The sequence below is a fragment of the Protopterus annectens genome, chromosome 3.part0 (assembly GCF_019279795.1).
Source record: "Protopterus annectens isolate FY-2018-M chromosome 3.part0, PAN1.0, whole genome shotgun sequence".
NCBI classification, from domain to species: Eukaryota; Metazoa; Chordata; order Ceratodontiformes; family Protopteridae; genus Protopterus; species Protopterus annectens.
In genome coordinates this window covers 943,070,540-943,093,574 of record NC_056731.1, presented here as the reverse complement: position 1 = coordinate 943,093,574, position 23,035 = coordinate 943,070,540, and the positions used below count along the sequence as shown (strand labels likewise).

Genomic DNA, 23,035 nt, shown 5'->3' with positions numbered 1-23,035 from the left:
TGCATATATACATATATATATATATATATATATATATATATATACACACACATACATATATATATATATACACACACATACATATATATATATATATATATATATATATATATATATATATATATATATACACACACACACACACTAGTTAAAAACTATATAAAGATGATGTTACTATTAGGCTTCTGCAGTTTTTGCACACACACACGCACACACACACACACACACACACACACACACACACACACACACACAGTATTGCTGATAAGTGAGACAACAAACTTCAGATGGAATGATGTGTGTCCTGTGTAGTTGTATTACAGCAATGGTTTATGGTTTTCAACCATATGAAAATCTAGGCCATCTCAAACTTGTTTACATCTGAAATGACAAAATACATTCAGCTGTCCTCAGCCTCTGCTAGAAGGAATCTAAGACAGTTCGATATTACACATAAAAAATAACAGAATACAAATGTATATTCATGACATTATTAATCCTTGACCAAGCTTTGATTTGATTCATACTTTGCTAGTGATAATTTTCTTTCATACATATTTTGAGATAATCATATATTGTAAATATTCAGCTGTATGTTAACAATGCAATTAACTTAGCTACACCTACACAAAAAGCAATTAGTTGTAATTTTCAGCTAAATTTCTCTAAAAAGAAAACATGACTATTCACACCATGTGCAAGCTCTCAATTAACTATTTACATAATTCAGGTTTCTCAATATTATCATTCTAAATGATGCAAAAACATTAATTATTTGGTAATTTATTTCACTCACTTACTGAGGCATCTTTATCATATACATCCAAAAGAGATGCAACTTTTGGCCAGAATGTTAAACTTATCCTTTGTGAGTATTTATGTTTATTATACAATACCAACTTATTTGATGATGAACCTCTATTTGTGAATTCTAGTTTTGATTCTATCAACCAGTTTTTTTCATCTTCACATTAAACACAAGATGAAAATACAAAATTATAACTGATTATGCACATCCGACCTTACCTCTCAACTGTCCAGATTTTTGGCTCTTTTTTTGGTCTATTCCTCATAAAATTTGTGGTTTTCTGGCAAATCACTGATGATTAAAGTCACTAAATAATGACAGACATTTGAGTTTCAGCCTTTAGAGCCTTCAGAAAATGCACATTAATGCAAAACCTGTTATTTTAGCAACTTTAAGTTTAAAAGACCAATATCTAACACCTGCCCCCATTTTTGGGCCTTTGCCCCCCCCCCCCAATATTTCTCACTCTGTCAAGATTTCATGTACTAAGAGGTGAAGAAACATGCATCCAACACATCATAATTTACAAACTGATTTAATTACAGGCTTGTTGAAAAAAAACACTAATAGCCAACTCTTATGAGAAAGATAACTAGGTTTGATGCAAAGCCTCAGTCCATATCAAGAGATGATGGCAAAAACAGCAAAAAAGAAAATAAAATACATGAATGCATAGCCTGTGATGATCTGTTGAAATAATGGACCACCAAGAAGACAAATATGTAGTAGATGGTTGAAATAAATTAAGTTAGTTTAGGGCCTCATCTATTCAAATACATGGTGAATTTCTACTGCTCTCAAGACTGGTGTCATAACAAAGCTATATAAAAGTGATGGATAATCTTACTTACTTGACAGTGGCCTACTGTAAAAATACATCCTTGATAAGAACTATGGCAATACACAAAACTACAAAAGGCTAGCTGTCAAATTGGCTAAAATTTGGGGGCCAGACGGTAAGTCACTTAGAAGACAATCTGTTGCTTAACAGTAAAACAGAAGTCCAAAATAGGCTTGGTCATCTTCAATCTCTTCATATGAGAAAAAGATGAAAAACAAACGCAATTGAGTCTCTACAGATAACAAATGCAGGAAAAGAGTAGGAACTAGCCCAAAAGACATTTGAGAAAAACTTATATACAGTATCAGCTAGATTTCAGAGATAGACAATGAAAAGTTAGTTACTTGGCATTAAAGATAGGGATAATAGAATGAGTAGATGAAATATTTTTAAGGTAATCAGTTAAAATAACCCAAGTGTGGATCAGTACAATATTACACCAGAAAAGCTGAGCAGAAATGTAAGGTGCATAAAGAATGTAGACCTCCAGAGGTAGACAGTCTTGCTTTAAAACTGACATCTTTAAGGATTCACTTTTCATGTTATGTACAAACACCTGAAAGATAGAATTTAATGAAAGATGCAATGGGAATACAAAGGGCTACACACATGGTACAATAAGACAGCTATTCAAATGAGAAGAAAAATCGGTGATAATGGAAAACATCAAACCCGAAAGTTTACCTAAGTAGATGCAAAAACTATGTTGGCACAGTAGCTTGACAGCTATTGACATTCTGACAATTTCAATAAATTTGGGAAACAGCTGTTTCCTGGCAATAGTTCACAGGTACAGTAAACATGACAGGAGCCACATAGCCAACTTTATTTTTATTTTCCATTTGTTAACCAGGGTAGAATATGGAGTACAATGGACTATTTTCAGGCCCAGCCTGGGATTTTGCCTTTAACATGCCTATTATCACAAAACCTTTATGAACTGTGCACTACATACAACAGATATTGGAGGGGGAGGAGGGAATGTATATGGAAAAATAACTAAAGGCAGGATAGCGAGTGTATAGACGAGGGAATGAAAGACAAGAGAGGAGATTCAAGTTGTGAATGATCTAATAGTGTGCATAATGGTTTGTTGCAATAGTATTAGGAAAGGGAGTTGAAAGAAATTAAAATTATGCTTCCTTTTCCACAGCATTTCTAACAGGTCTCTTAATGTCATTTTTTAGTCTAATTTCTTTGGGAGGGAGTTCCACATACGAGGAGCTACTGTAGAGAAAACATATCTAGTGCTGCACAGGATAACCTCAGGGAAGAGTAGGGAGGGAGTTTCATATGACTGAGACCTCATATTGTAGCTGTGAGGGTCAGTCAGTTAATCTGCTGGCATAAAAAGGGAAATTATCTAAATATAAGTGTATATGCTGATATCACAAACTGTAGAGTACACCTTTATTTTATTCGCAAGTATTTTGCTTTAGTAAGGACACGGCGGTGATGTTCTCCTTTATGGGCCAAGCTGATAAATGAACAGATATTAGTTATGGCCTGTTGGGAGTTCAGGTTTTTTGTAGCTGTAATGGTTATGACTGGTAATGATCACAACCAATAACTAACAATATAGTAATAATGATAATAATAATAATAATAATAATAATAATAATAATAATAATATAAGAATAAAGTATAACTGTCAGGTGGAGTTCAGGAAGAGTTAAGACAGGCACTGGTGGGCAGTGAAGAGTTACCAGACAGCGGACAGCCACAGAAGAGGTGGTAAGAGAGACAGCTAGAAAAGGTGCTTGGTGTGACACCTGCACAGAGGAAGGAGGACAAGGAGACCTGCTGGTGGAATGAGGAAGTACAGGAGAGTCTAAAGAGGAAGAGGTTGGCTAAAAACTGGGATTGTCACAGAGATGAAGAAAGTAGACAGGAGTACAAGGAGATGAGGCATAAAAGTGAAGACAAAGGTGGTGAGGGCCAAGGATAAGGCATACAGCAAGTTGTATGAAAGGTTGGACACTGGGGGGGGGGGGCTGTACCAACTGGCTAGACAGAGGGACTAAGCTAGGAAAGATGTGCAGCAGTTTAGGGTGATAAAGGATAATGACAGAAACATACTCACAAGCGAGGAAAGTGTGTTGAGCAGATAGAAAGAGTACTTTGAGGGGCTGATGAATGAGGAGAAAGAATAAGAGAGAAAGACGGCTGGATGGTGTGGGGATAGTGAATCAGGAAGTGCAACGGATTAGCAAGGAGGAAGTAAGGACAGTCTGAAGAATGGAAGGGCTGTTGGTCCAGATGACATACCTGTAGAAGCATGGAAGTGTTTAGGACAGACAGCAGTGGGGTTTTTAACCAGGCTGTTTAACAAAATCTTGGAAAGTGAGAGGATGCCTGAGTAGTGGAGAAGAAGTGTATTGGTACCGATTTTTAACAATAAGGGTGATGTGCAGAGCTTTAGTAACTACAGAGAGATAAAAATGATCATCCACAGCATGACGTTATGGGAAAGAGTAGTGGAAGCTAGGTTAAGAAGGGAGGTGATGATTAGTGAGCAGCATTATGGTTTCATTCCAGGAAAGAGCACTACAGATGCAATGTTTGCTCTGAGGGTGTTGATAGAGAAGTATGCAGAAGGAGTTGCATTGTGTGTTTGTAGATTTAGAGAAAGCATATGACAGGGTGCCTTGGGAGGAGTTGTGGTATTATATGAGGAAGTCGGGAGTGGTAGAGAAGTATTTAAGAGTGGTACAGGATATGTACAATGGCAGTGTGACAGTGGTGAGGTCTGCAGTACGAGTGATGGATGCATTCAAGGTGGAGGTGGGATTACATCAAGGATCAGCTCGGAGCCCTTTCTTATTTGCAATGGTGATGGACAGATTGACAAATGAGATCAGACAGGATTCCCCGTGGACTATGATGTTTGCGGGTGACATTGTGATTTGTAATGAGAGTAGGGACAGGATGAGGAGACTCTGGAGAGGTGGAGATGTGCTCTACAGAAGAGGAATGAAGGTCAGCAGAACTAATGCAGGATATATGTGTGCGAATGAGAAGGAGGATAGAGGAATGGTGAGGATACAGGAAGTAGAGTTGGCTGAAGGCGGATTAGTTTAAATACTTGGGATCAACAGTTCAGAGTAATGGGGAGTGTGGAAGACAGGTGAAGAAGAGAGTGCAGGCAGGATGGAGTGGGCTGGAGAACAGTGTCAGGAGTGATTTGTGACAGATGGGTACCAGTAATTGTGAAAGGGAAGGTCTACAAGAGGGTAGTGAGACCAGCTATGTTACATGGGTTGGAGATGGTGGCACTGACAAATAGACAGGAGTCATAGCTGGAGGTAGCAAGAGTTAAAGATGTTGTGTGACTAGGATGAACAGGATTAGAAATGAGTACATTAGAGGGTCATCTTAGGTTGGAAGGTTTGGAGACAAAGTCAGAGAGGCGAGATTGTGTTGGGTTGAATGTGTGCTGAGGAGGGATGCTGGGTATATTGGGAGAAGGATGCTAAGGCTGGAGCTGCCAGGTAAGAGGAAAAGAAAAAGGCATAAGATAAGGATTATGGATGTAGTCAGATAGGACATGCAGGTGGCTGGTGTGACAAAGCAAGATGCAGAGGACTGGAAGAAATGTAAACAGATGATCCACTCTGGCGACCCCTAATGGGAGCAGCCAAAAGAAAAAGAAGATTAGCTATAATCTGTAAGGTATACCAGAGCTGTGTGGGAGATCTTTTTTTGAACCAGAACAGCAGTGCGTACACTTCTGACTTACTAATAGAGATGTGGTACTGGAAGTTAAGGTATCAGTCTAGCCAGATCCATTGGTATTTGAAGTTTGAGGTTGTCTAAAATGGTTCTTGATTGTTACAGTGTATGGCTCACTGCTCTAGAACTATCTCAATATTTTGCTTCGTCTCAAACATCGGAAGTTTATTGATAAGCAGGAAGAAAAGCAGCAAGGATAGAACTGATCCCTTTGTTTACAGGTGTGCAGGAGAGAGACTCAGACAGGGAGAGTGGATTCATTATAAAATTGAAACTGTCTATTTCTAAAAAAGTCTGTGAACCATGAGTGGAAGTGAAGGTTGATCCCCTGTACAGAAAAAGGAGCGACAGGTACAGTGAATGAGTTTTTCTCATGTCACTGAAAACTGATATTGTCAAAAGTCCTTTTGCCATGTTAAGTATGTCACATGCTACTGTATACATAAAAGTTGTCATGATATTGTAGGCTGACCACACCATATTTGCATGAAGAATGCTGTATTTTGAATGCAGTCAGTAAGATGTAAGAAAATTATTTTTGTGACTATCAGGGTTGGTAGTACTGCTACAGATTTAAAGTATTTGGTGTTTTAGGTTTGGGTAGTTTGGCTATAGGTTTTGGTACAGCCTATTTTCTTAGAGATGATACAGTATTTGAAGAGGGGCACAGGATATATAGGTGATTCAAGGTGAGAAGAAAATGCTCTTTGTTTAATAAAGCAAACCAAGGCAGTACATTATCTGTATCTGTGGGTACACCTAAGGGCATTTCATCAATATCTGTTGAAAATGTTTTTTTAATGAATCTGGAGAGTATGGGGGGCTCAGGCAAGTGATTTGCTGAGTGGTTTCAGGGGAGTTGATAACTGTTTAGGTAAAGAGTTGCCAGATTGGCTGCTGATGTAGGACAATACCTTCCTGAAGTGGGATTTTATTTGGAGATCAGCTTGTGATGCAGCTAAAAAGGTTCCAACTGTTTTAGACTATAAACTGGTGAGCCGTGACTGGACTGGAAGACTTCAGTCTTGATCCCGTTGTCACTTCTTTGAGCAAGTTTCTTAGGGTAGTAAATCACTCCCTGTTTTTAGGGAACGGAGGAGTTTCTACTTCTGCCAAGCTTTTCCTCTTAATTTATGAAGTGCTTTGAGGTCCCTTGTGAACAATTAGTTATGTACTCACCATAATGATCGATGTATGTGGTCCATCTCGCCTACATTCTTTACTCACGGGTTCAGAGCAGAGAATCGGCTCCGACTCGGCCAACTATTTCTCTAGCACGAAGTCTCTAATTGGCTGGGCTAACCCGGTATCCCAAGATGCACCTCGCCCTAGCCCCAGATCTTGTTTGCAACCATACCAATCATAACCCATACACAACCAACACTGGAAGGAATTCCAGCCAAAAGGAAAGAAAAAAAACACTGACCTTGAAGGGTTCACACAGCCGATATTCCTCCAAATCCTTTAGGAAGGGGGCAGGTGGGAGGGTACGCAAGAATGTAGGCGAGATGGACCACATACATGGATCGTTATGGTGTCTACATAACTAACTGATGTTATGAAGTCCTATCTCGCCTACATTCTTTACTCACGGGACAGCGTTCCCAGCACCTCTATCCTGGGAGGCTCACAGGAAGATACTCCTGAGAACCATGGAACCAAACGAAGCCCGGCCCCTAGAAGCCATGTCCAGCTTGTAATGAGTAATAAAGGTGTGAGGACAAGCCCAGGTGGCCGCAGCACAAATATTATTCAATGAAAGCCTGGCATGGTAAGCTATTGATGTAGACATTGCCCTGGTAGAGTGAGCTTTGATGGGAAAAGGTAAATTTCTGCCTGTTGACGAGCAGATAAAGGAAATACAATCTTTGATCCATTTAGAAATTGTGCACTTGGAAATAGGACAACCTGCTCTGTTCTCTGAAAAGGACACAAACAGCTGATCAGACTTCCTAACATGCTTAGTCCTGTGTAAATAGAACCTCAGTTGTCTGTGCACATCCAACTTGATGGAACCTGAACTCTGCTTTATTGGAAAAGTTTGGAAAGAACACTGGTAACTCAAGAGATTGATGGAGATTAACAGTGGATGACACCTTTGGAAGGAAGGACGGGTTAAGTCTCAGGGAAACTCTGTCCTTATGAAAGGTCAAATACAGAGGTTTAATGGACAGAGCTTGAAGTTCTGATACTCTTCTGGCCGATGTAATGGCTATTAGAAATGCTGTCTTCCAAGATAAGAATTTCAATTCACAGGTGGCAGCTGGTTCAAAGGGCGGTGAAGTGATGGCTTGTAGCACAAGGTTTAGATCCCATGGCATGACAGGTTCTGAAACAGGAGGGCGAAGTAACCAAGCGCCTTTCAAGAAGGCCTTACAGAGTTTATAGCCCATAAGAGTGGGCTCATAAGATGTATGAAAATTGGAAATTGCAGCCATCTGCACCTTAATGGTAGCGGGCATGGAGCCCTAACGGAAAAGCATGGCTAAAAAATCTAAGACAGAAGGAATTGGGGCTGTGAAGGGATCCAAACCTTGGGCCTGAGTCCAAATGGAGAATCTCTTCCATTTGCTGGAATAAATCCTTCTGGTGGAAGACTTATGAGACGAAGACAAGATGTGTACCACTTCAGGTGAAAAGGAATGTTGTCTAACTAGTGATGGAAGTGGAGCAGCCAGGCTGCCAACCTGAGGGTTCGCAGGGAGGGATGGAGCTGTCCTGACATGTGAATCAGGAGGTCTGGCACTGGGTCCAGAGTCCAAGGACCGTCCACTGCATACTGATGAGGAAAGGGGAACCATACTTGTCGAGGCCAGTGTGGAGCAATAAGAATCATCCTGCTTCCCAAGGATATGGCTTTCTGAATCACTCTTGGTAACAGAGGAAACGGAGGAAAAGCATAGACCAGACCAAGGGTCCAATCGTGGACTAGAGCATCCCTGGGTGACTCCCCCTGTGGGGGGATCAGTGTGAAGTACTCGCTGCATTTGGCATTGAGGGGACTGGCGAAGAGATCGCAGCAAGGCTGACCCCACCTGTTGAAAATTTGAACCGCCACTCGGTTGTTCAGGGACCACTCGTAAGGCATCAGAATAGCTCTGCTCAGCCTGTCCGCTATCACATTGGACTTTCCCAGAATGTGCGTTGCTACTAAAAACCGTTGGGAAGATACTGCCCAATGCCACACTCGCATGGCCTCTCTGCAGAGGGTATAAGATTTGGTTCCCCCCTGCTTGTTCAGGTACCACACCACGGACATGCTGTCCAAGTGAATTGCAATCGTTTCCAGAGGAAGAGAGTTTTGGAGTGCTCGCAACGCTAGAAACACCGCTCTCATCTCCAGAACATTGATGTGCAGGTGTACCTCGTGATCTTGCCACGTGCCTTGGACCGTCCTGCCAAGATAATGCCCCCCCCCATCTGGGAGGCGTCCGTGGTCACAGTGGCCACTCGAGACATAGGAATCAAGCTCCTTCCTTTGTCCAGATTGGCGGAACGTAGCCACCAGCAGAGGTCCTGTTTGCACCGTTCCGTGAGAAGTATCAAATGGGAAAGAGGAAGTTTCTGAAACGACCATTGGACCGAAAGGAGCCATTGTAGGATCCGCATGTGTAACCTGGTCAGAGGCACCAGCATGATGGTGGTGGCCATGGAACCCAAAAGCTGGAGAACTAACTTGGCTTGAACTCTTCTGAGGGGCAACAGTGCATGGATCTGAGACTGCAGCACTCTTATTCTCTCTTGTGGCAGAAAGGCCCGGATTTGAATAGAGTCTAGCTCTGCGCCTATAAAAACAACACGCTGTGAGGGCAGCAGGGAAGACTTTTCCCAGTTCAAGGTAATTCCTAGTTGTTGACAAAGTGTAATGGTAGTCTCCCTGGCTTGAATGAGGAGATGCCTGGTGGGGGCGGTGAGAAGCCAGTCATCCAGATACGGAAACACCTGGAATCCCTGACATCTCAGGTGAGCTGTCACCACTGCCAAACACTTGGTAAACACCCTGGGGGCTGTGGTGAGACCAAAGGGCAGGGCACAAAACTGGAAGTGACTGGCTCCCAGCCGGAAGCGTAAGTGACTCCTGGATGCCTTGTCCATTTTGATGTGGTAGTAGCCATCCTTGAGATCGATGGAGCACATCCATACTCCTTTTTCCAGCAATGGAAAAATGGACTGAAGCGTGACCATTCGGAACTTGGACTTCAGAACGTAGTGATTCAGTTGACTGAGATCCAGAATGGGTCTCATGTCCCCTGTTCTTTTCGGCACCAAAAAGAGTCTTGAGTAAGTTCCTGATCCGATATGGTCTGAGGGGACTGGTTGGATGACTCCTTTTTCTAGCAGCTTTGCAACTTCTAGTGCTGCTTGATCCCGTTGACTGGGTGGGACGTCCGGGATTCTTCTGACTGGTGGGGGTGTTGATAAAAAGGGGATAGTGTAACCTCCGGTAACTATTTGAAGCACCCAACAATCCTGAGTGATGCTTTCCCAGGTTTCTGGGTGCAACGAAATTCAGCCCCCCGACTGGCTCCGGAACAGCACAGTCAGGCAATGCCTCAGGAATGCTGAAAGGAAGATCCGTGAAAGGAATCGCGGTCTCCCGAGTTGTGGGGGCCTCCTCTGCCTCTAGGACAGTGTCTTAAAGAATAATTTCCCCCTCTTCTGCCTCTGGAGGGGGACTCACCTTGAGCTGCAGGGAAGGACCTCTGAGATTTCTTGAACCACATTTTCCCCTCCTCTCTGAGCCTTGGGGTAAGGCCTAGAAGGGAGACAGAAACGGGCCCCTACGGCAGATAGGGTCTTTCCCTCCTGTTCGCATCTGGTGAGGGTGTCTTTCACTTTGGTCCTGAAGAGAGAGGACCCATCAAAGGGGGCGTCAGTGAAGGAAGACTTAAAGGCCTCCATGAAATGACACAGGTGCATCCAGGCTTGCCTTCTGAGAGCTATACCTGAGCTAGCTGCCCTACTCGCCCCTTCGGCTGCATAAGATATGAGCCTCATGGACAAGTTGACAATGGAACCAAGGGTAGACAACTGGGTGTTAACAGTCTGTGCTACCGCCTCAGGCATGTTACCCGTCAGAGTATCTCCTAGCTCCTTAAGGAGATCTCTTTGGAGCCTAGTGAAATGACAAAGGTAATTCAGCGACTGCAAGGTAAAAGTCGCCGAAGACAGGGTACGCTTCCCATACCGGTCCATACTCCTGGACTCCTTGTTAAGAGGATGGAAGAAGAAGCCTTTGCAACTTCCTGCTGAGTGGCTGCCGCCACCACCAAGGCATCTACTGAAACCCCTTTGGTCAGGAACTCTTTCCCCGGGAGAGCAGAAAGGAACTTATTTGGACGTCTGGGCACTGGTTCCACGGAATCAGGGTTCTCCCACACCCTTCGACAAATCAAATCCAGGAGTTCATCGAAGGGTGGACACCCAGGAGGCAGAGGGTTGAGCTCCGAAGGCCTTGAGGAATACTGACTCCTCCTCAGAGGGGGTCTTGGAAGGCCAGTCGCCTCTCTGCCTCAAAATCTCCAGGATGTCAGAGAAAGAGACGTCATCGGAGGACGACTTGGGGGACCCCTCTGACTCCTCGAGGTCGGTATCGGAATTGAGGGACTCGTCCTGGGAGTCTATGTGCTTCCTCTTGCACAACTTCTTTCTAGGGGGCTCCTCAGGCACCAACTCTGAGGGGCCCTCAGAAAGTAGGGGACCACTCAAGGGGGTATCCCCAGACCTTCGGGCTCCGCCATCCATGGACAGGGGGCATCAGAGGCTCTAGCCGGGGTGTAGGGGGACGGAGTGACCGATCCAGGTGATGTAACTGACTATCTGGCCAGTGCGCTCCTCATGGCCTCGAAGGCAGGTCCCCCCGAATCTGAGGATAGACCCCGTCTCTGAGACTATGACCAGAGTCGAGATTCTCCGAGCCGATGCACTGAGAGGGAGGCTCAGAACCGACAGGAGTCCCGAGGTATCCCCCTCAGTTCTGACTGAGGAAACCCGAGTACCAAAACCAGGGGATGGACCCGAAATGGTTGGAGCCGATGCCGGCTCTGATAAGCTCACATGGGGGTATCGGAGCCGACACGAGAATATCACTCGGCGCGGAGCACTCTGGCTCCGACACATGGGTGCTTGGAGGAGGAATCATTGGTACCAGGATAGGGACTGGCTCCAGAGCCGACTGGGTCAGAGCCGAGAACAGTTTTGCTAACACCGGTGACTGCAGGAGCCTCTGGACCACCCTATCCACATCCAAAGCAGACAGCCTAGAGGATTTGGTTGAAATAGAAGGAGATCAGGATCTCCTACCTGGAGAGTCATGCCTGACACTGGGTGACCGGCTCCGAATAGGCTCCAATAATATCGGAGCCGAGGTCGACTCCAGTACAACAGATACCTCCTGCGGCCCCGAGGACAATGGAGCTGAGGAGGTAGTATCCATTTTCGAAACCTTCTCCTGCGGCCCAGAGGACAATGGAGCCAAGGAGGAAGTATCCATTATCGAAACTTTCTCCTGCGGCCCCAAGGATAATGGAGCCGAGGAGACAGTAACCACTTTTGAAACCTTCTCAAGCGGCTCCGAGAAGGCAGACAGAGCTGGAGATCTTTTCTTGGCTTTAGAAGGCTTAGACTTAGCACTAGAAGAAGAAGAATCTAAGGCCGCCTCAAAGGAGGGCTTAATCAGGCCCTTCAAAATCAGCTTATTTTTTTCTTTCCTGCAGTACCCTAGGGCTAAAAACGTGGCAAAAACTGCAGGACTCTTGCAGGTGAATAGCACCAAGACAATAAACACAGATGGAATGCCCATCTGTAATGGACATTTTGGAGCCACATTTCGTACACTTTTTAAACCCGGAGGGTTTATGTTCTTTCTGCTCTTTAGACATGGTAAATAACCGCACACTCTCAACCGACAGCGACAGACACAAGAGGAAGGTGGGAAAAACCAAATAACACTAACGGCCAAGGAAACTCTAAATTAAACGTTTCTTTGGAAGGAAACTAACTACCAACAAGAGCAAATCCAGCACAGTTTTACACAAGGGAACAACACTGGAGAGGACTAAGTCCTCTAACTTAAACGGGCCTTGCCCGCGAAACACAGGGATACCACAAAAAACACACTACTCACAAATGCTCACAATTAAACTTGCCAAAAAGAGAAGACTAGCTATTAAAATAGCTTTTACAAGACAACAGACTGCTAAAATACTTAGAAAAAGTATTTGAAAGGGTACTTAGCCACAGCCAAGCGAGACCATGTCCTAAACTCTACGAGCGGCAAACGAGATCTGGGGCTAGGGCGAGGTGCATCTTGGGATACCAGGTTAGCCCAGCCAATTAGAGACTTCATGCTAGAGAAATAGTTGGCCGAGTCGGAGCCGAGTCGGAGCCGATTCTCAGCTCCGAACTCGTGAGTAAAGAATGTAGGCGAGATAGGACCACATAACATCTGTTGTTTACTTTAATAAGATTTTCCATTAATTCCATTTCTAAGGGTGGCTGGTTTCCACCTTAACCCTTCAAAATGTAGGCGAAAAAAAAATTAAGCATTTTTTGCAGAGGGGACAAACTCCTCTGCACCTCCCAAACTTGCATATACCAACTCCACAATCGAACCAACTCGAAGAAGAAATCTTGCAAAAAAAGTGAATCACTGTCAAATTTCCTATGGGGAACAGCATTTGATGTTATGATTTATTTGCCTTTTACTGTGGTTAACAAGGAATTTCACCTTGGCCACCTGTAGAAGCACTGTTTCTGGAACCTTAAACATTTCTGCTAACCTCCTTTTAGGAAGGGCACAGAGGAAGGTCAGTCATAATTTTCAGCAATTATCTTAAAAGTCTCATTAAATCTGCATCCTACGGTGACAACCTAAAGATTGTGAGTCTGTACCCTAAAGTTTAGGAACAACGTACTGTGGAAATTACTGCTAAAATTTAAATGTATTCTCTTCAACATGTAAAGGAGAAGGGTTCCGAGTTCTTTCCTGATCTAGACAGACCCACTGCATTCCACTGAGCTGACTACAAAATTTCAGGCTTCTCTGCCATAGAAACTTGGGACTCAAGCTTCTAAAATTCCTCCAGAGAAACCAGAGTCCTAGTCCCTTAAACTTCTAATATGATCTCTGGCAAAACTACCATCCATACCTTGCTAGCAGGTACTGATGTAGGACATCTGCTCAAATTTATGTTTTGACAGGACTTTTCTGCAATCACGAGAAGCGGTTTATTTTTCCTGTCACTGGGGACTTTGCAAAGCAGATGCAATGGCCTCTTGAGAAGAGAACACACCAGTTTCTGTTTGTATTCTGCTCTCATCTGAATTAAGTTTCTTAATTTAATCCAGTTTCTCAGACTGAACTTCATATTTCTTATAATATTTCTTTAAAGATCAAAAGTCTCTTTTGGTGAGAAAATAGTTAACTCATTTTGTTTCTTGATTTTATTCACATATTTGTACTTTCTAAAATATTATGGTCAGGACCTCAGCAAAACACACACTACAAACAAATCGTCATGAGTTATTTGTCTCCCACAATTACATTTATTGATAGATTTAGACAGCACTAACAAATGGACACTAGAAAAATTAACTTCTTTCTACCAAAATAATAGAGACACTGACAACTGAAATTAACTAGTTGTACAGTTAACATTTTATTCAGGTAAATGGGAGAGATGCAACACTCAAGAACAGCAAGATTTGAAAAGAATGCACAATGTGGGCTATAAAAAGGGAGTTGAAACATGCCTATGCCTGTCAGGTGTCTCTAGTGCAATCCTACAATCCTGCATTGATCTGTATAAGGAAGGAAGGAAAGTACAGTTGTGTACACATCATAAATGTAGATGTTTGAGTATATTCACTGTTGCAGTCATCACACTTGGGTTATCTGCCTGCAGGTAGCCCTCAGTTGGCCTGAAGACCAGAGTCTTGGGATTTCTGCATTAGATGCTGTCAGGTCGTCAGGGGTATAAAACATGCCGATGCCATTACATCAGTTTTTGTTGCCCCAGATGTCAGGAGCCTCCAAAATCGGAAGCAATTACATGGTGAGGAACACCTCCAGTAAAACGTAAATACCCCTGCCATAAGATATGGCCAAAAAGAGGATAGATAGAAAGCATAGAGAAGTCAGGGGTCTGGAGAGAGGGTAACCAGGACTGCAACAGTGAACACACTCAAATCAAACATCAACATTTATGGTAAGTGTACACAACTGTATTATGTTCGTGTTTCACTGTTGCAGTCATCACACTTGGTTTGATTCTCAAAGCTGAGGAAGGGCGGAGGCAGTCAAGAAGTGTTAGGGCTGGCTAGCAGGCCTTATAAGACTGCTGTGGCAAATCCAGCTCTGAACTTAGAAAAGACAGGTAAGTGGCAATGCTTGGTGAAGGTGTGTACAGAACTCCAGGTTGCAGCTTCCAGGATGTCCTTGGCAGGGACTCCCCTGAGAAATGCTGTAGAGGTTGAGGTAGCCCTAGTGGAATGAGTTTTGATCCCCTCTGGGGTAGGTTTTCCATGGTGTTTGTAGCAGAAATGGATGCAGTGTGCTATCCATCTGGAAATGGTTTGCTTTGAAATGGCCTTGCCCTCTGCCCCTGTAGCAAAGCTGACTAGCAGCTGGTCAGATTTTCTGAAAGGCTTAGTCCTGTCAAGGTAGAACCTGAGTTGTCTGTGCACATCCAAAGAGTGCAGGATCCTTTCCCCTTTGTTCTGAGGATTAGGGAAAAAGGTTGGTAAATGGATGGATTGGTTTAAAGCCACACTGGATACCACCTTGGGCATAAATGATGGGTTAGTCCTAAGGGAAACCCTGTCAGCATGGAAAATAATGAAGGGTTCCGCAGCCATCAGTGCCTGTAACTCAGACACCCTTCTTGCTGAAGTGATGGCTAGAAGTAAGGCTGTTTTACAAGAGAGGAATTTTAACTCTGCTGATGCAGCAGGCTCAAAAGGAGGAAGTGTGAACTTCTCTAGCACAACGTTAAGGTCCCAGGCAGGGGTGGGAGCTCTCCTCGGGGGGGGGGGGGATCTTAAACTGTGAGCTCCACTCAGGAACTGTTTGTCCAGGGGTGAGGAAAAGAGAGGTGGCTCAGTGTTGTAATGAGCTGAGATGGCCGAGGCAAGAATCTTAATTGATGAGAAGGATAGGTCTTTGTGGAGCAGCTCAGCTAGGTAATCTAGGATTTGAGGTAAGGCGGGCACAGCTGTGTCTTTTCTTTGAGACTGGCTCCAAGAACAGTATCTTTTCCACTTTTCTGAATAGGATTTCCTAGTACTAGACCTTCTGGCCTCAAGGATGATGTCCAGCACCTGTTTGCTTAGGGTTGCTGGTGGTGTATTCAGGGAATAAGCCAGGCTGCCAGGGTCAGGTTTTGCAGCTGAGGATGCACAATCTGTCCCTCCTGCTGGGACAGCAGGGGGGAGGTCTGATGTAGGTGTCAGGGTGGCACTGCTGTCAGACTGCATAGGAGTGGGTACCAGTGCTGGCGTTGCCAGTCTGGTGCAATAAGGATTGTCCTTGGTCTGTCCTGTTTGATCTTGAGTAGTACTTTTTGAGAGGAAGGGCAGAGGGGGAAAGACATAAATTGAGAGGTTTTCCCATGGGAAGGATAGGGCATCCATTTTCCATACTTGGCTGTGGGGATTTCTGGTGCAAAATTTGCTCAACTGATGGTTTTGGGGGGAGAGAAAGAGGTCCACCTCTGGTGTCCCCCACCTGTGGGTTAGAAGTTTGAATGAGTTGGGTTCCAGTTTCCACTCATGTGGGTCCAGTAGATTTCTGCTTAAGTTGTCTGCCAGTGAATTTTGTTTGCCTAGCAGGAACTGAGCTTGCAGGTGCACTTGGCAGCTCAAGGCTGTGTTCCACAGGGCCATGGCTAATCTGCAGAGTGGGTAGGAATGAGTTCCCCCCTTCTTGTTTATGTACCACATAACTGTGGTGTTGTCTGTCTTTATCAAAAGTTGTCCTGGAAGGATACGGTATTTGAAGGCTGTCAGAGCATTCCGTACAGCTAACATTTCTTTTTGATTGATATGCAGGTGAATTTGTCCTGGGCTCCATTTGCCTTGAATGCATTTGCCTGCCAAATGAGCCCCCCATGCATAGTCTGATACGTTTGTTGTTGGGGTTTGGCCGGCGGGGGGTTGAGTGAAAGGGAGTCTTGTGGTTGCAAGCCCCTGCTCACCAAAGGAACTCTGCCCTAGGGCTTGCAGCATTTTTCTTGCAGATAGCTGGGTTTTGGTGGCCATTAGTTTGAAGTAGTTTTTCAAATAAACCTGCTTTTCTGGAGTGAGGAATGTCATCTGGGAAGTTGTGTCCAAGCTTGCTCCCAGGAATACAATCTTTTGGCTGGGCACCAGATGTGATTTCTTTTCATTGATGGTGTACCCCAGAGAAGTTAGTAGTCTCTTTACAAATGCCAGGTGCTGGAGTAGCAATTCCTGACTGCCCACCTGAATCAGGCAATCATCCAAATATGGATAAATTTGAATATTTCTCTGCCTGCAGTATGCAATGGCTGGGGCCAGGCACTTTGTGAATACCCTGGGCGCAGTAGATAAGCCAAAGGGAAGTGCAGAGAACTGATGGTGCATACAGCCTGCCCTGAAATGTAGATATTTCCTGCAAGATTCCCTTATGGGGATGTGCAAATAAGCTTCTTTTAAGTCTAGGGTGACTAGCCAGGAGTCCTTGGCTAGTATAGGAAGCAGCTGTAGTAGTGTAAGCATTTTGAATTTTGGGACCACCAGGAAGGTGTTGAGGATGGACAGATCCAGGATAGGGCACCTGGAGCCTTCTTTTCTGGGCACCAGGAACAGTCTGGAGTAGAAACCCTGTACCATTTTCTCTATTGGAACAGGTTGAATATCCCTGATACTGAGAAGAGGAAGTACTTGCTTTTGAGCCTCTGCCTACTGGTTTGGAGGAAGGTCTGGCAACCTGCTTGGGGGGTTGGCAGTGAGTGGAAGTAGAATCTGTATCCCTGGGATACAATGTTTAGGACCCATCGGTCCTGGGTAATGTACATCCAGTTTTTTGCATGCAGGGCAAGTTTTCCTCCTAGGGGTGCAAGTACTTGGGCATGGCTGGGAAGGATAACAGACAGGTCATTGTGAACTTTTTCCATAAGGGGGTGGCTTACCCCTCCCTGTTTTGAGGTGGGAGCACTCCATTGTTTAGATCTCTACATATACTGAGACTGTAGTCTTGGTGGTGTGTTGCCCCTAGGTTTGGACTGAGAAGGTCTGGGAGGGACTGTAAAGGACCAGTTTTTAGAAGGCCAATGCCTACTGAATCTAGGTGGCTATACCTGTAAGAAATCTTTAACAGTTTGCATAGATTTAGCTTTTTCTCCATCTTTTTAAGAACTTCTTCTGCTTTTGTGCCAAACAAATGTTCCTGGTTTAATGGAGCATCTAGTAATTTTGCTTTGACATGGTCTGGCAAGATTTCTTCCTTCAGCCAAGCATGCCTTCTCAGTACAGACCCAGTGACAGCAGCCCTGCAAGATGCTTCTAAGGCATCAAAACCACACTGCAAAGTATGCTTACTAACTTGGTTTGCAGAATGCATTAACTCTTGTAAATCTTTATTTTCTGCACAGTCTGGAATCAACATTTTTTGTTTAATTAGTTCCATAAAATGCTGCTGGTACTTCAACATGTGAAACTGGCAATTTAAAGCCCTGATGGCAAGAGTTGCAGAGGTATAAACCTTCTTACCCCATCCGTCTAAATCTCTAGAATCCCTGTCCGAAGGAGTAGGGTTTTTGGCTGTAGTAGCCTTAATACCTTTAGGTCCCTGAGAAATGGTCTCTGGATCCACAGTGGGATTCTTAAAGAGAAATTTGTGTGTGTCAGGTACTCTGTAGTACCAGTCAGGCTTTCTAGGAGTTGGTGGTAAAGTATCAGGGGCAAGAGGCAAGACTGGACTCCATGAAGCCATCATCTACAATATCCAGGACAGGAAGTATAGCTAGAGGCCTGTGCTGAGGCAAGTCTAAAAATTCTCAGAGTCTCTTTTTGGACTTTGGGTGGTCCTGGCATTCCCAGCGGAAATGCTCTCTTAAGGTATGCAAGGTTTTACCAAAAGACAAGTCCTCTGGAGGGGAGGCAGAGGGAATGGAATCCTCTGCATCTGAATCCTCATAGGTAGATAAGGGCAGAGGGATCAGTCTTCATACTCACGGTCTGTAGAATCAGAAGGAAAATTAATTTTTTGGCTTTTAGAGGGGGAATGCTGGCTTCCCCTAATTAAAGTTATAAGGTCTTCAGACATTCTAAGCATCTGTTTCTGTGGCATGGGAGCTTGAGCATGCGCTTTGGTCATCAGTTTTCTAGGCGTAGTGCGAACTCTGGGCCTGAGAAACTCAGCAGTTTTAGTAAAAACAAAGTAGTCAGTTTAACACAAATATCAGAGGGTCTGAATACACTCTCAGAAGCCGGTGCCTGCATAGCGGCTCCGAACGCGGACCCATCCCAGGTAGAGATATCCGCAGGTTTCATAGTTAAAGAAGCATCTCGTGGCATACTGGACTCCAAATGGGTCTCATTAGAGGCCTGCAAATCTGTAGAAGCGGGCATCAGGGGCTGTGAAGGCACCTCACTGAGTACCGGCGGACTGGTGACTAGCTTAACGGAAGCGTCGTTGGCAGTTTTGGACCTATGCTGTCTGTCTCTCTCTCTTTATCCTTACATTTTTTTTGGAAGATTGGTAATTGGATGGCTTACCAAAGTCATTTCGGAATATGGAGAATGACAGTGAAAGAATTTAGTGACAAAGATAGCCTGACGATGAATAGTTCGGGCGTTAAACAAGACACAAAACTTACAGCGAGGAACATCGTGGTCTGGGCTTACAGGTGACGCAGTAAGAATGAAAATCTCTGTGAGGTATTTGCTTTCCACAGGCAAGACAATTGTTAACTTTTTCTGACATCAGTTAGAGCAAGAAAAAAGGATCCCCAATGGGGTACTTAGCTTTAGAAGATTTCAGGTTTGAAACTCGAAAAACAAAAATTTCAGGTAGTGGCCGACCGTCACTTGCGAACTGCTTCTGCTTCAGGCCCCCACATGGCAAGAAAAGCTAATGTAATGGCTTCACCTGCATGTTTTATACCCCTGACAACCTGACGTCATGGAAGAAGCGACAGCATCCAACGCAGAAATCCCAAGACTCTGGTATTCGGGCCGAATGAGGGCTACCTGCAGGCAGATAACCCAAGTGTGATGACTGCAACAGTGAAACATGAAGAACATCTACTACTTTTGCAGAGTCAGGCCACAGAAGGTACAGGTAAGATGAGATAGAACACAAATGCTATAATTAACTGTTACAAAGACTGCTAGCAACTAAGACTTTTATTCCCCTCTAGGGAACAGAAGTGAGGCATTATATGACTTTTGTATACCGTATCTCATGAGAAGGTCTGATTAAGGTGATCTTCGGTAGTAAAAAAAAATTACATAAAAGCATGTTTGCTGGTAATAGTGGTGGTGGAAAGGGCTATAAGCAAAGCAAATGATTCCTCGGAGGAAAGATATGGGTGCTAGGACATACCGGGAAAATAATGGCTTGAGATATGTATAAACAAGGTATAATGATAAAGTAATTAGACTAAACAAAAATGCACAAACTTTCAAATGAAATTCAGGTACAAATACAACGTGGAAAAAGAAGTCAGAGGAGAACAACCGAACAATCCCTTTCAAGTAAAGCATCATAACTTTTGAACAGTGCATGCAAAATAAGTAACAAAATGTATAACACTGTTACAGAATGAAATCAGTTGGCTTAATTTATACACATGCACAACAAAGGACAAAACTGGGTGTACAATAAAAACAAGTTAACTGACGTATGCATTGCATCTACAGTAATTATTTCAGATTACAGGTATGTAAAAGTGCCCACTTTCACTGAGATGGCTTCATATATAAATTAGGCCTTACCTTTACAATGTTATTTAGTTTCATCCCGCAACGGTATGATGCTGCAAAACCTGAAGTAAGCTGAAATTCTTTGGTTAACTGACGCCATTTGCCACATTCTGGTTTTGTGCACTGCACCTGCAAATGCAGACTTTAAAATGAGTATGCTATGTGAAAAAGTAGAGGCTAACTGTATAAAGCAGAGTAAGAACGTTGAGAAGATTATTTACATTTTTTTTTAACACATACGTAACAATTTTGCATTATCAGCCTGGTTTTAAATCTATCCTAGCTTTGCCCACCAAAGCAGTTCTGCCCAAAAAATGCTTCAGAAGTGTTAGATTAGGAAAACTATACCAATATCCAAGAGTATTACTATTTTAATGCCCTCTATATGCAACTTTGCAATAACAATTAACCTTTACTTGACTGTCTACAAAAAGCAGTTAAAAAAAACACAGATGTCAATACCAAAGACATGAAATGATAGCCACAAATGACTGACTGACTCAATTCAAAGTTTATAGACAGTGTATCAAAGTGTTTAACATAATGCACCAAAAAACTGCTAATTCTGGGAACCATTTAAATCTTCTAGTAAGTTTCGCATTTGTGAAATACTGCTTGCCTTGCAACAGTAATAGCATTTGAATTCCTTTTGATTCACAGATTTAACATAAAAAAACAAAGGAACAAAAGAAATAATGTGCTCAAAGACTAAACTGTAACTCTTACTTATGCCTATATGTCCCTCTAAGTTACCTTTGTAAAAATGGAACGGATACAAATAGCTAACAGGAAGGGACAATACTGCTGTATCTTTAGGGATTGCTGCAAAAGATTTTCTTCATACATGATGGACATGACCGTTTTGAGAACTGACTTTTGAAACTGGTGCACTGGCAGAATATTTTCTTTCTAAATGCAGCCCTAAGCCAATTATACTTTTCTGGATTGTTTTCACTGTAAGTGGATGAATCACAATCCCCTGAACGAAAGAAAACCCACCAAAAATAATCTCCTGAAAATACCATTTTCAGTATTTATTTTTTTTGCAAGGGAAGACCTCCCCTACCTCTCTCAACCCCTAGACTAATATAATCAACTCCAGGAGGGAAGGGGGCAAACACCCAGAAAGAGTTCTTAGCGCCTGTATGATTCCCTAACAATGTCCAATACCAGCACTGTCAGGGAATCGAGTCTTGGAGATTTGAGGCTAGGAGAACCTCTTTTTGTGCAGTAGTAGCATTACCTTCTGGGTCCAATATTGTTCCTAAGTGATGCATTATTATGCAGGTCATACTGCAGATGTCAATATTGCCGATGTAAGAGTTTTTTTTCCCTCTGTTGTACTAAACTACATGAAATAAAAAAATGTTTATGACGAAAGATTTGGAATGGTATCTCCATATGGTTGTTGTTGTTGTCTGTCTTTCGGCTTTTTCCAGATAAGGGGTCGTCACAGCAGAACTCCGGTCCACTAATGATTGGCAGTAGATTTTCATGAAACACCGAGGTGCCAGCTCGACGCCCAACCTTCAACTAAGGCACATCCATTTACGCACGCATGTCTTTCGAACGCTACCCAACCGTGGGGAGGACATGCAGACTCCACACAGAAGGCACTCCCAAGCCAAGCCGAGACCATATGGTAAGACTGGAAATTGTTGGCGAGCATAAAACATGAAAAGAAAATGTCATCTCATATTCTTAGTGTGGTTAATATTTCTGATTATAGGGCTTATGTATCATGGATAACCTAAATCTTGCTGTTTTATATAAGAAAAGTGCCAACTTACAGTATCTCATTACTGTACACTAATTCAGGCAGATTTTATACTTTTAAACGAAATGAGGAAAACAGATAAAATGAAAGAAACACAAGCAGAATGTCTGTGGGACATAGTCTTATACGGACCTTCCATGTCTGACATATGTTGTGGTATTGCCTTATTGTACAAATATAATTTTAAACTGTTAGATATTATTACTGGCATACCAGGCAATTTGTATATATGCTACTACTGCTATCAAAAGCAGGGAAGAATGTTTTAAGACCTTGCAAACACAAGTTACAGTTAACATTATTATCAATTTGATGGGAGATTTTAACAGTCATTTGAGAAAATATACAGGAAAAAGAAGAAAAGGCCAGAAATGTGGAAAATGCATAAATATAGTTGCAAGTATAGAACACTTCTGGAAGAACCTCATGTTGATCTGGATCAAATGCAGGAATGGTTAAGGAGAGGTGAATTCAAACCAAGAGATGAAAGGTTAATATTGGCGGCCCAAGACAGTGGGCTACGTACACGTTGGTTTACAAAGTCCATTGAACATGTGGGAGAAACAGACAAATGTAGGCTTTGTAAAACAGAATTGGAAACATTGGCACACCTTGTTGCTGGTTGTGACATACTAATGGCAGAAGGACTGTATACTGAAAGGCATAATAATGTGGCAAGACTGATCTACTGGGGACTCTTCAAACATTATGATACTAAAGTGACTGAAAAACACTGGAAACATGAGCCAGAAAGCATCATGGAAAATTATGAAGTCTACATCACATGGGATCACTCATTACCAACAGTTAAAAAGAGAGATGCTAGAAAACTGGTTATAGTGGTCCATGAAAAGAAGACAAAAGTAGCATTGATCATTGAATTCACCACATCCAGTGACTACAGTGTCTTGCATACAGAGAGGCACAA

General features: G+C 43.2%; 1 protein-coding gene across 1 annotated transcript in view; it reads right to left on the bottom strand.

The window, feature by feature from the left end:
* The window catches only part of KDM1B (lysine demethylase 1B), a 1,151,880-nt gene that overhangs the window by 849,438 nt on the left and 279,407 nt on the right, over positions 1–23,035 (bottom strand). Inside the window, exon 6 of the mRNA XM_044065274.1 lies at positions 20,343–20,459. Within this exon, the coding sequence (XP_043921209.1) occupies positions 20,343–20,459 (117 nt within the window). The remainder of the gene's footprint in view (positions 1–20,342; positions 20,460–23,035) is intronic.